Source organism: Polyergus mexicanus, unplaced genomic scaffold (genome assembly GCF_030449975.1).
Source record: "Polyergus mexicanus isolate NDT 795.1 unplaced genomic scaffold, iyPolMexi1.0 SCAF_18, whole genome shotgun sequence".
Lineage (NCBI taxonomy): Eukaryota > Metazoa > Arthropoda > Insecta > Hymenoptera > Formicidae > Polyergus > Polyergus mexicanus.
Genome location: NW_027223338.1, coordinates 4,733,313 through 4,748,071, shown reverse-complemented (window position 1 = coordinate 4,748,071; position 14,759 = coordinate 4,733,313). Strand labels below are relative to the sequence as shown.

The 14,759-nt window shown below is 36.4% G+C and overlaps 1 protein-coding gene across 9 annotated transcripts in view; it reads left to right on the top strand.

Moving 5' to 3' along the window:
* The window catches only part of Shaker (potassium voltage-gated channel protein Shaker), a 120,098-nt gene that overhangs the window by 27,283 nt on the left and 78,056 nt on the right, over positions 1 to 14,759 (top strand). For 2 of the 9 annotated variants that reach the window (XM_070310404.1, XM_070310405.1), the window contains exon 1: positions 11,615 to 13,359. The exons of 3 other annotated variants lie outside the window; for them this stretch is intronic. In XM_070310404.1, coding sequence (XP_070166505.1) covers positions 12,965 to 13,359 — 395 coding nt within the window. In that variant the 5' untranslated portion in view covers positions 11,615 to 12,964. Of the gene's footprint in view, positions 1 to 4,924; positions 5,420 to 11,614; positions 13,360 to 14,759 lie in introns of those variants that run through there. 4 more of the 9 variants (XM_070310400.1, XM_070310399.1, XM_070310393.1 and 1 more) reach the window with 4 other exon arrangements.

The following is a 14,759-nucleotide window of genomic DNA, read 5'->3' as shown; positions in this document are numbered from 1 at the left end:
CAAATTAACCGATCGGGACTTTCCACCAAAACCCCCGATTTCTAGTAATTTATTATAAAAAATGATAGAACCTCGCACTGAAGAAAGATATTAAATCTTGTAATCATCTAAGCATGAATTAAAAAAAAAAAAAGAAAAAGTTATTTCTTTTTCAAATGAGATACTGAATAGACATTTATTATAACTTATAAATCTTTGAAGGTAAACACTTTTTATTTATGTTCGCGGTGCTGAAAATTCCCATACAGCACCGCAAGATTGCAACAACATTTTTCTGCAAGATTGCAACATTGCAGAAACTTTGCGAAATGTCGCTGCAACGTTGTTATGATATTGCAGCAATAGTAAAATGTCCGCCTACAGAAATATTGCAATATAATATTGCAACAACATAGCAATATAATATATATGCAATAATGCTTTATGTATATTTATCGACATAATATCCTTAACATATGAAAAAAATAATAAGAAATTAGGCCTATAAAAGTCAGGATCTAGCGTGCATATAGATTTTCTGTATTACAATAATAACGAAATTATAAAATGTAAATTTTTCAATACACATTCAACTTCCTTCAGTGACAGAGAATATCTAAGAGAAATAAGAAAAAACTCAATTTGCAATTGTGTAAATTCTCAACTTCTTTGTATCCGAAATATTCAGATATCCGGATGCAAAAAGATTGTGGTGGATTTACGCATACAACGAGTTTTTTCACATATTTCTTTATATAATCTCAAAATTTATTTATTAAAATCTGAAGTATCTTGCATATTAGAAAATTATTATCAAATTTTTGATTTTATATAAGAATGGAAACTATTAAAAGAATTTTTAGTCCAATGTCTGAGTCCCCTGTATTGGTCATATCATATGACTTAAACTAATAAAAATAGTTATTATATCTTTTTAATCTTACTAGCCGCTCATTGTAAACATTATATAATCATCGTTATTAAAAATTGAATGCAGAATAGATAGCGCAACATGCGCCGCATAGCGGTAAACAAATGAACTAGCGATTATCAAATACTTTTTTTGTAATATTTTCGAAATGTTGCTGTAACATTGCTAAAGTTATATTGTAAAATAATGTCTTTGCAATATTTCTGCAACATTAAACTGCAATATGCAATATTGCAATGTTGTTGCAAGCTTCAGTGCTGTATGGGTTCACTTCCACGAGTGCTTTCACGCTATGTATGTTTAAAAAATAAAATAATTATTATAAAAAATGATTAATTTTTAAAATAATTGTGCTGTTGTAGACGTGATATGTATGTCATCTTTCAAATTCAACTACTTCAATCGTCTCGATTTGAATGCGTGCCTCGCGGTGATATGGTTGAATTACCAATGTTGGGTTCGTTTTCGGTGCGCTTTGTTGCGACGACCGACAGATGGCTGGCTGCAGTTGCTCGTTGGCAATATGCACGTGCATTTGTACACCCCTCGTGGACTCCCACTCTTTGTCCACCAACCCCCGAATCCCACCAGCAGCGTCGGTGACGTCAAGACGCATTGCGACATATCGCGCTACGGCGCTTCGCATCCCCTTTCGTCCCTATCCACATTGATGGCGCGCTTTTTAGCTCGCGCTTGAACCCGCTTTTGCACTCGCTTAGAAGATCATGCAATGAATGAAGCACGACTGTATATACTGATCGTTTTAGTAGCAACTTTGGTTGATTCTTTAATTTGTGCCGAATCTTTTTACTTTTTATTGAGGAAAAAGTTTTTGTTTTGTTCGTTAAAATGAATATATATATATACTGTTTCCAAACAAATATTATTTTTTTCTCTGACATTTTTTCATATCGTCAAAAACATAAATGTCCGATATGATCTTGTTTCCGAGTTACAGCCTGTTTTATTTTTCAATATTTTCAACTTTTTCGCATACAAAAGTCTAATTCTGACTGTATTACCATCGGGAAATCCATATATGAGATGCATGTCTGCCATTTCATTGTTTAACCAAACCATAATTTTTACTTTAAACATAGATTGCGTTAATAGCGCTAACGTACGATGCGAATACTTTACTGAGTACAAGATACGAACTGTACCACTTACAATACAAATAGCACGTATTTATGTTTATGGTATAGATTAGCAAGACCTCAAATCCTTCAAATTTTGCAGCTAAACGGCAAACCGATAATCAAGTATGCTATCTTAACTCTGTTAAAAAATAAAACAATGTAATCGATAAACAAAATCATATGGGACATATGTTTATATGAACTTTTTTTTTTATTTTTGTATCCTGAATCCACCATTGCAATACTTCCCATTTATTAGAAAACACCCTGTATAAAATCTTAAGTATTTCTCATAACAGTAAAAAATATGTAGAAAACCCGATACGATTAATATGAATATGAATATAAATATAAATATGAACACATAAAATATATAAAACATATAAATTTTTTGAAACTAATGTACTTTTATTTCTTTGTTACAGGTAAGTGAAGCTACTAAATTTTAATCGTACATCAAGATATGGGTGAGTCGTATATTTCTTTAGCTCTGATAGCGTAAAATTCTCCTATAATTCTTATATAATCTTGTCAAACGGTTTGAAAAAAGATTTTTCATCCATCCACGATATTTAATCTGTTATATATAAATACAAACCATAATTTGACCAAAAAGAGTCGTATAAAGATTTAAGATCGAGTGTTTAAATTTTGATCTGGAAGAAATCGCATTTTTCGTATTAAATATAATAGAAAATATCGGTAGGACGCGCAGGGGGTAGAAAGTTTTGCCCTGCGATCAATCGCGCGCCGACTTCATCCGGCTAACGTCATCATCGCGCCACACGTGACCAAATTCTGAGTTTCCTGCTCCTAATGGAAATTGCGGCGGCAATTTCATATTTACGCGTGCGTAAGCCGCTTATGCTTCCCGTTGCAGTCTGCATTGCGCCAGTGCGTAAAGTGGACGACCGATCTTGATTATCGTGACGCAACATTTCTGTTTCGTAATGAATCTTTCTCGTGATTCAGCCTCTACGGGTTGAACGAGTTGATTATTTAATCCTGTTAGATTAACGATTTAATAAGAGATTTAATAAGAGATTAAAATTTAATTTTCGATAAATTATAACATATCGCCTGCTGAACATAGATATAGATATATTTTTATATCGCTATTTATATATTATACTCTCAATATGAATTAAGGTTAATTCATATTCGACATATTATACACAAGAGATCGAGTGAAAAAAATTATAAAGTTATACAAATCAAAATGTTTGAAAATTAACTCGAAGGAGCTGTATTTATGCTTCAATTATTTATACTTCAATCTGGAATTTATGTTAAAAATGCATGTTCTTAGAAGCCGTATATATATATATGCACAATTAATCTTCCAATTATTTATGCCACGAAAAAACAGGATATAAAATAATTCGCGCGCAAATTGCGTTCGCTATAGACACTTTATTACTTATGAATGGGACATGAAAATTTTGCAGACATGTTGCGGAAAAGCATTCATATCGTCCGTAATATTTTATAAACGTTCGCGAAAGCCGCAAATATAGATACATAAGTTTTACAACATGGCGTCGTAAGAAGTCGGGATATTTATAGCGAAAAGATGATGTCGCACGAATACTTTCTTAACTTACTGCAATTCCTGGCGAACAGCCCTGACGTTGTGTGTTTAGCCGTTCCCAGACGAGACATTACCTTCGTTTCCAAAATACACTAACTGTCATTCCGCCCACCATAACATGCGACCTGTTCTAAGGAATTATATATACTGATTCACAAATATTTGCCTATAAGCGATCAGAGAATTAGGTTTTTAAGATTAATTTTATATGTATAATTGATTATGTTTGAAATTGTTTGGCACCTTGTCAATTGAATTGAAACATTTTCTCGTAAAATGCATTCGATATTGTAGATGAGAAAAGAGAAAATTAGGGGGAAATTCGATAACGCACAATTAATCCCGCGTGGCCAAGGATCAAGGCATCGGCTGCGTTCAGTAGAAAAAGCAGCTTTGCAATTGTTGTAAAATTCTTTAATATCATCGGTTTATACATTTAGATCCGGCAGGAATTAAGGGCAAGAACCAATCATATTAAAGAATTTTACAACAGTTACAAAGCTGCTTTTTCTGCCGAACGCAACTATTGTGTGTATATAACTTTATTCATAAAATCGATAATTCAGTGAAAGTTCGATATCATAGCGATTACTGCGACAATTTTGCAAAGAAGGCCAATATTCCTAGAATGGCCAATAATTAAGCATTCCAGCTTGTCTCGTCTCGTTGTAATATCGAGTTTCCAGCATCCCGTCCTTCGCAATAGATCACCTCCGTTGTAAATCAAATTAATTAAACTTCATCGTGATCTGGTGTGCGAAGGTGCTACGGTTGATTCCTGCAATTTGAAATATCCCGTTTGGCGGCGTAGTCCAGTGTCATTCGAAGTAAATTAAGGGCAGAGGATATAGATAGAAATAGACATAGACGCGGGTGGGGAGAACGAGAGCAAGATATGAATGACAAATTGCGAATTTCAAGTAAGTTAACTAAATCTGAATCGCAGATAATTGATCGAGCATCTTAAGAAAGGATACAACTGATACGCATATCTTCTGTTTAGGCTTTATGCTTTATAATTGAAGTATCACTTGCACATTTTAAATGGATTTAGAATAATCTTTATTTTCAATTAATAAAATTCTTTCCTCTTCAAATAATTAATTTTTGTTATATTAATAATTATCAGCTATCGATAGTTTTAACTCTGGCGTGTCGGCGATTCGGAAACGTACTAAGCCTCGCGGTGTATTTTTAACATCGGGATGCTCTCGTCTGTGAAAGTGTCTCCACTAGTAGACCGCTTTTTGGAGAGCATAATCGCGTTTAGTATTGTCGCTTGATCTACATACGTGACAAGACGATCGATAAAAATTCGTTATACGTGAAAAAAAAAAATCGATCTACGCTACCGATGTGATCCAATCGATAATGAATGCTCAATGTGTTTAGATGCGAATAAGTTTGTGAAATCTACATTATGATTTGTGAGAGTTCGACAGCTGCTGTGCATGTGTGGAACGGGACGTTTCGATTTTTAATCAATCCATGTAATTTATCGACGATGCAGTTTCGATCCGTATGATATCTTCCAATCATAACGATTTTTTTTCTTTTTTCAATTTATATATGTGGTTCGCGGTGGCTGACGATGAAGGTTTGGTGTGTTTAAGGATCGTGACAATTCACGTCAAACATTGTTGGTTTGTCATAAGGATTTCATGTAATCCAAAGCTAATGATTAGGGATCCACACGATGCACGCCGGTATCAGAAGCACGTTTCTCGGGATGAGGATATTTCCGCGTCGGAGACGGAAATCGCCCGAGCATGGGAGAAGGTAATGATTGCCTGACGCGAATATTAATTATCTCTGTTCGGGTTGTAAAATACTTGCCTCCGCACCATTGACAAGTTAGATAGTTAGATCGTATTCTGTGCAAGAGAACTTGGTTGACAAATGAATACCAATATTGCTGATTACTATTCGCGCGTAACACAATTTAACACACACACACACACACACACACATATATATATATATTATACAAGACAATTTGATTTTGCAATTGATAATAAAAATATCATAAACTTTGTGCCTGCGTGCATTCTTCCTATAAATTATTTGAAAACGTAAAATTTTGTGTGGAAGGATCGGATGGCGAGTATAGCGTGACGAAATAAGAAATAGATCATATTACTGAATTGATGATGAATAGTGAAAAATATACGCGGCATTTTTTATCATCCGATAAACCTTCTTTGCGAGAAAATTGAAGATTTAATCTGTCGTTCAACACTGGTTAACTTTTTTTCAACTTAATATGCATTAAATATATTGGATACACATAAATAGCTGATAGCACACAAGTTAGGTTACGCTATAATCAAACGTCCAATAAACTCGCTTCTGGCAAACTCGTGCCATCTGACGCAAGCTCGTGGAAGTCGATAGAGCAAGCAGTCGGAAACTTTGTCTCCGGTATGTTTCGAGATAGTATCGAAATTTTGAAACTTTTTTTCGACACCGGTTATATTTTTTTGCATTAATACTAGCAGTGCACACTGGTTGGGATTTTCAGACTCGAGTAGCGATGAATAGAATGTGATATATCTACAAATAAATTTGGGAATAATAGACTTAAGTAGAGCGGGGAGTAGAACCGATATATACCTATTAGGTGTACAACTTTGCTTCCGCCGTTTTTTTTTTCCGAAATTCGAGGCTTTATTGTAAAAAACTGGTTATACATTTTGAAATTGCTTATTGAGTCACTCCCAATGATCGTGCCAATTCTTTTTGACTTTGACTCGAGTCTTCATTAAGTAATGCCTCCAATTCTGCATCTTCGAAAACCTTCTCTCTTCCACCGCTATGCCGGTCTTCGACGTGAAAATCACCGTTCTTGAAGCGTTGAAACCACTCACGACACGTTCTTTCACTAATAGCGGCTTCACCATAAGTATTTGAGAGCATTCGATGAGCCTCAGCCGCAGATTTCTTCATATTGAAGCAGAAAATTAAAACCTTCCGCAAATGACGAGAATTTGGCTCGTAAACTGACATTTTCAATCGAGAATAACTTTATGATGCAGACACAAATCGACTAATGTTTCTATGGGGTTATGTTGACAGATGCCCAAGTTTATTGCATGACGTCTATGATCTATTTATTTCGACCACTACTTATCGCTAAAGCCATCTATAGGAAAACGGCGGAAGCAAAGTTGTACACCTAATATATGCAGATTACACGATACTATATGTACCATATATACTCTGAACGAATTAAAGATATTGATTTCTTTTTAAATTTATACAACTTTTTTTGCATACATCCGCTTTTATGTTGCATGCAAAAGGACACTTCTTTATTAAAGTTTCACATCAATGTCCTTGCATGACAATTTGAAAATATTTAGTATGATCTTATTTCTGGAAATTTATTTTGTCGACAATTTCTCTCTCTCTCTCTCTCTCTCTCTCTTTATTGACATTATTCTATTGACGTTTCTATTTAAACAACGTGCGAATAAATCATGTCAAATTAGAAAGCTTTATTCATAGACGAAGGTGTATTTGTGCACGTTAGACATCGCGTCGAAATAGATGAGCAAAGTATATTTAGATAGGTCATCGCGTGTATTCATTCAACGCAATTTTCGACGAGTCGATTTAATAATAATTCGATAAGTTACTTTCGGTTGATGATTAAATTTGTGTATTTAATTCTCAGGTATTTCTTCGTTAATCATATTAATAATAATAAAAAAAATTTATATGTAACTAAATTTTTTTTAATTGACAAAGAATTTAATGATTATATTGCCTGGCAGGAAATAAATGAATGACGCAGAAGTAAGATTTCGCCTAATAGATCTCGACTTTTCGTCAAAATACCCCAATATTCTATATTATTAGGTACTCTATATTTTTTTAATTAATCCTTAATTCGCAATCGATCAATAATAACGCATATATATTGAACGGGAAGTTTAACAAAAGCTACCTTGAGAAAGGGGGGCAGCTGAACCTAACATTATCGACCAGAGTCGTAGATTGTCTGCAAGTAATCGAGATGCTTCTCCCCGGCTCTTGTTCACCTTTTCTCTCAACGTGCGTTTGCTCACTTGTGTCGTATGCTTTTTTTGCAATTTATACCTATATTTAAAAAATCTATAATTTTTATATCTGCGACTATATCGAATTAGAGAACGATAGAAATGAAGAAAATGAAAAAAAAAGAAACTGAGGCTATTAGAAAACTGAGCTTCGCTACTGATAAAATTCATATTCAATCTCTTCGTCGTATATGTCGTATTAATTTTTTTTTTTTAATTATCATATATAAACTTCATAACGTTTTATATAAATCTGATGTCGGCATCGATATATCTCGTGCGCGTCATCCGCGTCACTATCGATGCATGTCGTGCATATCCGACGACCGTAGTGGAATACTAGGGCAGAACGGATCTAGGGTCGCCGACTCGGCCGCGACGCGTACCGCTGTCCTATAAACGGTCAACCCTCCAAGAGGTGTTCCGAAGCTTTCCCTCACACACCGACAATGGCTCATAATGCGCCGATCAGTCAAGCACCCTCCCTCGAGTAGATATCCAAACATACTCTCGACGGTAATCATTTTCATAGATTAAAAAGATCGTCACCCTCTTCGTATATTTGATTACACAAAGCAGTTGTGAAAATGTGGCGATCTAGAGATCTTGAAAATCGATGAGTACTAAGACAGTGATGATATTCAATGTAATAATAAAATTGTATTTTCCCTCTTTTTTTTATTTTTTTATCTCTTTTAAATATTATGAGATGCTTTTAATATTGAATCAAATTCGAAAACAACGTAAAAGAATATAAATGAGAGAGATTATTTATTAAATATACTTATATTAATTATACTTATATTATTAAATATACTTTATTTAATGTAATAACAAAAAGCTTTGACTTTTCTGGGAATTTTTCTACGATTTTATGCCTAATCGACTCGATTACTATATGGCACATCGAACCATCATAAATCGAAGATGAATGCATTATCTCATCGGGGGTACCGGCGCGTTCCACTTCCTAAAACCGAACCTACGTCAACGTTGACGAGAGTCGTTTATGATACGATACGACACTGGCACGACACGGATATACACGCGAGACCGCGGCAGCGAGTCAGAAAGAAAGGAAGCGAACGTGGCCGACCGGCTGACCAACCACGGATACGCCTTCGGGTGGTTGCCATAAGTCGTGCAGGTCATGCACGATGGGTCAGGAGAGAGAAGTCAGTTATACCGACGCCGTGCTACCATTCGCGTCAGTGATTGGCCGAGTCTGCGAAAACTCCGTTTCGAGAATATCAAACCCGATTGCTCGCCGCGTAAATATAACGTGCGCGCAAAGCTGACCTAGACGAAGGGCCGGAAACTCGCGGAAAAGCTCCGTGGATAGTGCATGCGTATTATCTTCGGATAGCTTTCTTTGTCACGTGACAACGGGTGGGTGGCTAAAATAATCGGTATAAAAATAAAAAGCCGCTTGAGATAGATCTTTGGTACGAATGGTCGATTTTTGATCGCTTGATGTCTGTATATATGACGATTGTCCTCAGATGATACAAGTGAATATATGTGATGTAGAAGAGAGTAAAGAAAGTGAAGATATATATGAGAAGAGAGTAAAAAAAAAAAGAGAAAATTTATTTTTACGAAATTATATGAAGTGGATTATGAATAGTAGGTCAAAGTTTGGTTATTTTTAGGCAGCAAGAAAGCATGTGAGCAATAATAGAATATACATGGCGGAATTTAATCTTATCATAAGGGAATTCATTTCTCACTTCATTGAACAGCTAATAGTACTTCGAAGCTTTTAAGAGACTCTCCTGATTGATTATTTGCTTCTGTTTGAGGTTGAGGTAGTCTGGCTTGTCGGAACACATCAAAGAGTCCTTATGGAGCTCATCTCTTTCATCGCTTGGAGTACTCTCTAAACGAAAGTATTTTCTTCTTTCGTCGATCACTTATATATATCCTGATTAAGAACAGTTGTTAATTTTCAAGCAAATCGCAAACAACTCGCGAGAAATTTAGTGATGTAAAAGTTGACCATATCGAATCGTCCTAGTTGTGGAAAGTTAATGATAGTTAGTGAGAGTGTTATCTTTTTAAAGTTTTTCACCGAACGAAGGTTGATTTACAGTTCCATTTACAGAATAAGTTAACGCGAATGACTTTATAATACTGAGAACTATACTCTTATACTTTTTAAAACCAACAGAAAAATTCAAGAGTTTAGAATTTATTTTTGCTTTGCAAATCACACAAACATGCGTGCATATATATATATATATGCTTATATATCGCAATGTAATTAAACTTTCATAGATCACATTTTGAAAATACATGTGCCTATATATATATACTTGTATTTTCGAAATGTGATCTATGAGAATTTAATTATGTTGATTAAAACTTAAAAAATCCTACATACATATTATTATACATGTGTTTCGGCTATAATTTTAATTAGCCTCCGCCTTAATTAAGTTGCCAGTTCAGTTTTGTAGGCCATATTCATACACAACATCTCTTTTTTATCATATCATATGATTAATTCTAGCCAATTGCTAACCAACTTTCAAAATTATCAAAATTTTATACATTTTCATACAGTCTTACATTAACTTATTTATCTTATTTCACCAGATCAATTATTACGTTATTGAATTATTATAGTATGCATTTTTTATTAACTGTAAGAAGTATATATAATATTGCGTTACGGTTTTCTTTCAAAGCAATTTGCTTTATTCTTGAAATTTTTTATGCGGGATGACGATGCGCATGATTACATAGAATATGTCGCGTTCGAATCGAGGTTAGCGTGCCAAGTGAGCCTCGTTTTCTGGTATTGACCAGGTAGTCATGGCGCTTTACGGCGCCTCGTTACACCGCCATCTTGCAACTGTCAAGTGAAGCGTTCCAGCGGGATTCTCTTTCTCATAATAAATTAGAGAAATTTATGTTTGCAGATAAAAAAATGTGATCTTTTGTTTTACAATTTTCATCACATTGTTGAATAAGAATGGATATATATCTCTGTATGAATGCTGACAGGTTTTCATGTATAGCGCAATGGAAATTTGAAAGATATGACGATCCTTCAACGGGAAAGCTCAATGGCAAACACAAAGGTCTAGTGCAATTCTGTAGATTAATCGTGTTTATCTTCTGCGTAATCGAATGCAGTGGTTGCGGGTGAACTTGGGCTGAATAAATTGGCTGACTGCCAACTTGATTAGCAAGCTAAGTCCAACCACGTGTTTTACTCGTGTCGTTGCAAATCTGCCAGCCATCGGCTCTGTTTCATCCTGGAAGCTTCTTTTTTATTTTTGGAAGATTTGTCTCACAATTAAGCATTCCATTTCATGCTGTCTTTATACGCGTATTCGTTGTGCTAGTGTTGTGCTGCCACCCAGCGATTCGCACTTGGACTAGAATATTTTGGGATTGAGATAGCATGAATAATAATTGATCATTATCAATCGGCATCAACGCAACTACAATAAACAATTATCTTGTAAAATCTTAATTATCAAATATTATTATTCGATACATTACTTTTTGTTTTAGTCATGTGTTCACTTTTATTTATCGTTTTATTCTATGAGTGAGAGATAGAGAGAGAAAGGAAGAGATTTTTTAATTCTTTCACATATTATTTATAACTGTTGTTTAAAAAGATTTGAGAATATCGATCAGACTTTCAAAATTATTTTCTCCGATGTTAAAAAAAAACAACTTTTACATAATTTAATTCCAATATCTTTCTTATTGGAACAGGAAAATATAAATAGAAGATTGATGAAAAGATACCTCATAATTTTTTTTAAATTTTCAAGAAGAGGTCTTGTTTTTATCGATATCTCGGTAATTCCAAATTTAGATTAATCAGAATTTAATGCAATAAAACGCTAAAGTTAGTACTTAGGACAAAATGATTAATTCCAAATTCTAGGGTGTATTTTGCTCAGATGATTATTTATATCACGCTCATTGTTAGCTGCAAGTTAGCATTGTCTGAATTAGAAAAAAAATATCAAAAAAAAAAAATGAAAAAGAAAGATAATGAATTGTTTACGAATCATACAACGCGTGCATGGCAAAGATTAATTATCAAGATTGGCATGTCGATCTACTCGTGTACCTTCTATCGACTAATCGGGGTTATCCCACTGCCCCTGTTTCACTCTGAATGTTCAACCCCCGTAACTCTCCTTGACCACCCATACTCGACACTTCGCTGGCGTCTCGTGGTCTGCGGTGCTGCCACCAATAGCTTCCTCCGAAAATCAGGAACATGGCGCGCGGGTGTAAAGGAGGTAGTGGAAAGTTAGAAGCGAGGGCAGCGTGTTCACGCGGAGGAATTTTATCAATCGTAGTATCGTGGCATTTGGACTTTTCACGACACTAGTCTTTCCCCGTTAATCCTTATTCGCATTATGAATTTCTCAGCCACGTAATTCACAGTTATTCACTGGATTGATCTATGGCAACGGCGGACTTATTCACCAACGACCGAGTGTTCTATTTGCGCAATACGTGAAGTCGTAGTCACGGCTTGGTGTTAACAGGATTTTCTTCTGATCAATTAAACTGGTGATACCCCCTGTGCGTCAGTCTCGATTCGCTTCTCACACTAGTCAGCCTCCACCCCTTTCACTCGATGTGCCGTAAGCGCATCCGTCACCACCCAACCCTTTCCCAATTTCCGTACCTCGTTGCATCGCACATTGTATAAGTAGCGCAGTGCTGCCATCGCACGGCACAATACGGGGCGTATCACCAGAATAGTGAGACACGGAGGGTATTGCGTCGCATCTTGTCGAATAAGTCGGCACGATTGCGGGACAGAAGTAGGATCGCGTCTCAGCATCAGTGCACGTTGTCGTGCGCGTCGTCTCCCCTTCTGTCACGAGGGCCACTGTTGCCTCCCCTGGTGTGCTCTCCTTCCCTGATTTTTGTTCTCAGGCGCGCGCCTCAACCCTTCCGGAAATTGGATGAGTGGTGCGAGTTAGGGTAGAAGGAATAGATAATTGGTCAGTAGTGGCGCGTGCATGAGGCCAGGCAAGCCGGCGTGTCGGGTTCCGTCCCGGCTACGCGGCGGTAAGTTCTCGGGCCCTTCGTCGCAGTCATTTTCGCAGCGTTCGCAGAGCGCGTCGCGAATCGGTGATCATAAAGTCAAGAGGAAGAAAAGCTGTCAGTCGGCGTTAACTGAAGACGAGCGGAAGGTGCGCGGAATTGTCGGTAGGGGCAGCCACGGAGGTCGGAGAAGTGGAGTCATCGCGGGTGGCGATTATCGCGGGTTTGAATGGGTGGGCCGGGCGCCGGTAGGGTTACCAGGCACGAGCTGAACGCGGTGCCCCAAAGCCACGTCGGTCACGGGGAACGTGCTCTTGGCGAGCCACCAGCATCAGGCTGCCGCTGTCACCCTCCGGAGCGATTGTCATCTGGCAGTGCCGTCCGTTCTTTCGCCCAGCTGCCACCCTCGCCACCGCCGCTTACTTCTTTACATATCGGCAACAACAACGGCACCGTGTGCGCCGTTATCAGCGCCAACAACAACCCCACCACCACTGCAAATTCGAGTGATAGCAAAGCTAAGAAGGCGGCCGCCATGTCTTCACCGCCGAAACATCGTAGGGGCTTCGACCCCAACGATCCAGCGGAATATCACCGCTATCGTCGTGTTAAGACGAAGCAGCGGTGAGTGCATTCACCTGTGATATCGATTTTCTTTCTCGATCCACTGGAAGGCTGACATTGACAATCGGCTGATTATATCATGCCTAATCCATTTCCTTTTCTTTGACGTTATGTATATTTCCCTATCTTATTACTTTTCGATCGTAGATGGAGCTTGTCAGCTTTGGTTTTTACTACTTTCTTCTGATATTTACATATTGATAAAGATATATTGATAAAGTCAATGTATGAGAAAAAATTTTATTTTTAGAACGCACAAATCTATGACAAATTTATATCTTCTTAAACAGTTTTATCTATTATATTTAACGTCAAATTGTATGAGCATATAATTCTTTTTACGAATGTTAACTGCTATAAAGTTTATCATCACTTTGGATATATAACTTATATAACTGTTGATTTGAAACTAATTATAAATAACATGCGAGATTTAATTCCACTTGCGAAGTCTTTCCATGAATGTTGATTCGACCGGGAAAGTATACATGTTGACATGAAACGGTCGAGTCGATGTCCTTTCCTTTTTCGCGCGATTTATCGAGTACTCGTTGCTAGACAGTCGAAATGTGGTATTTCCATAGTGTTATATCACAGAGAGAAATACAATGATGCACGTTCGTTGTGACTCACGTGCTTTTCGATTCAATATCTTTTATCGATTGATATCTACATGTAGTACATTTGTACTACTATATATTTGTCTTTTTTCTTTCATTTAAAATTCGCTTAGCAAAATTAATCATATAACAAGTTCCTCGGTGGAAAATTAGGAGAACACGATAGATCGCAATGATCGCATGATTAATTATAAATTTCTCAATTATTTCTTCCTCCACCTTCCATTTCGTTTTCTCATCGCCCTTGTCACGCAGCTTCCATTGATGCCGAATGCACAATGTTCACAGAGGCTTTGTATGTCCCACATCGTGTGACCTTCGGCGTTGGACACAGACCTCCCTGAGATCCCCGACACATCCACCAGCACAAGGCATTATAAAACACACACAAGCTTGCGATGTTCGATGTTGGACCGCTTACTGATTGTACCCCCGCCGCTAAAAAAAATATAATGCGACGAAAGTACGATCGTTGTGATAATAAAAAAATTTATATATTATTACCTAAAAATATAAATCCAACGTCCTTCCTGATAGTACCTTGTAATATTAGCATGATAATGTCAAATTAAAGAGCGATATATAATATAGTCTATCAATCCAGTATATAAAATGTAGTAATACAAATGAATATATAAAATAAGTGTATGAACCAATGTGTATATATATATTATTGAAGCGACATACATGAGAAAAAAGATAATAGAGATCATTTATATATAAAGTATAAGAGATATATAAAATGATGAAAACGATTCATATAGAACTATAAGATACCGC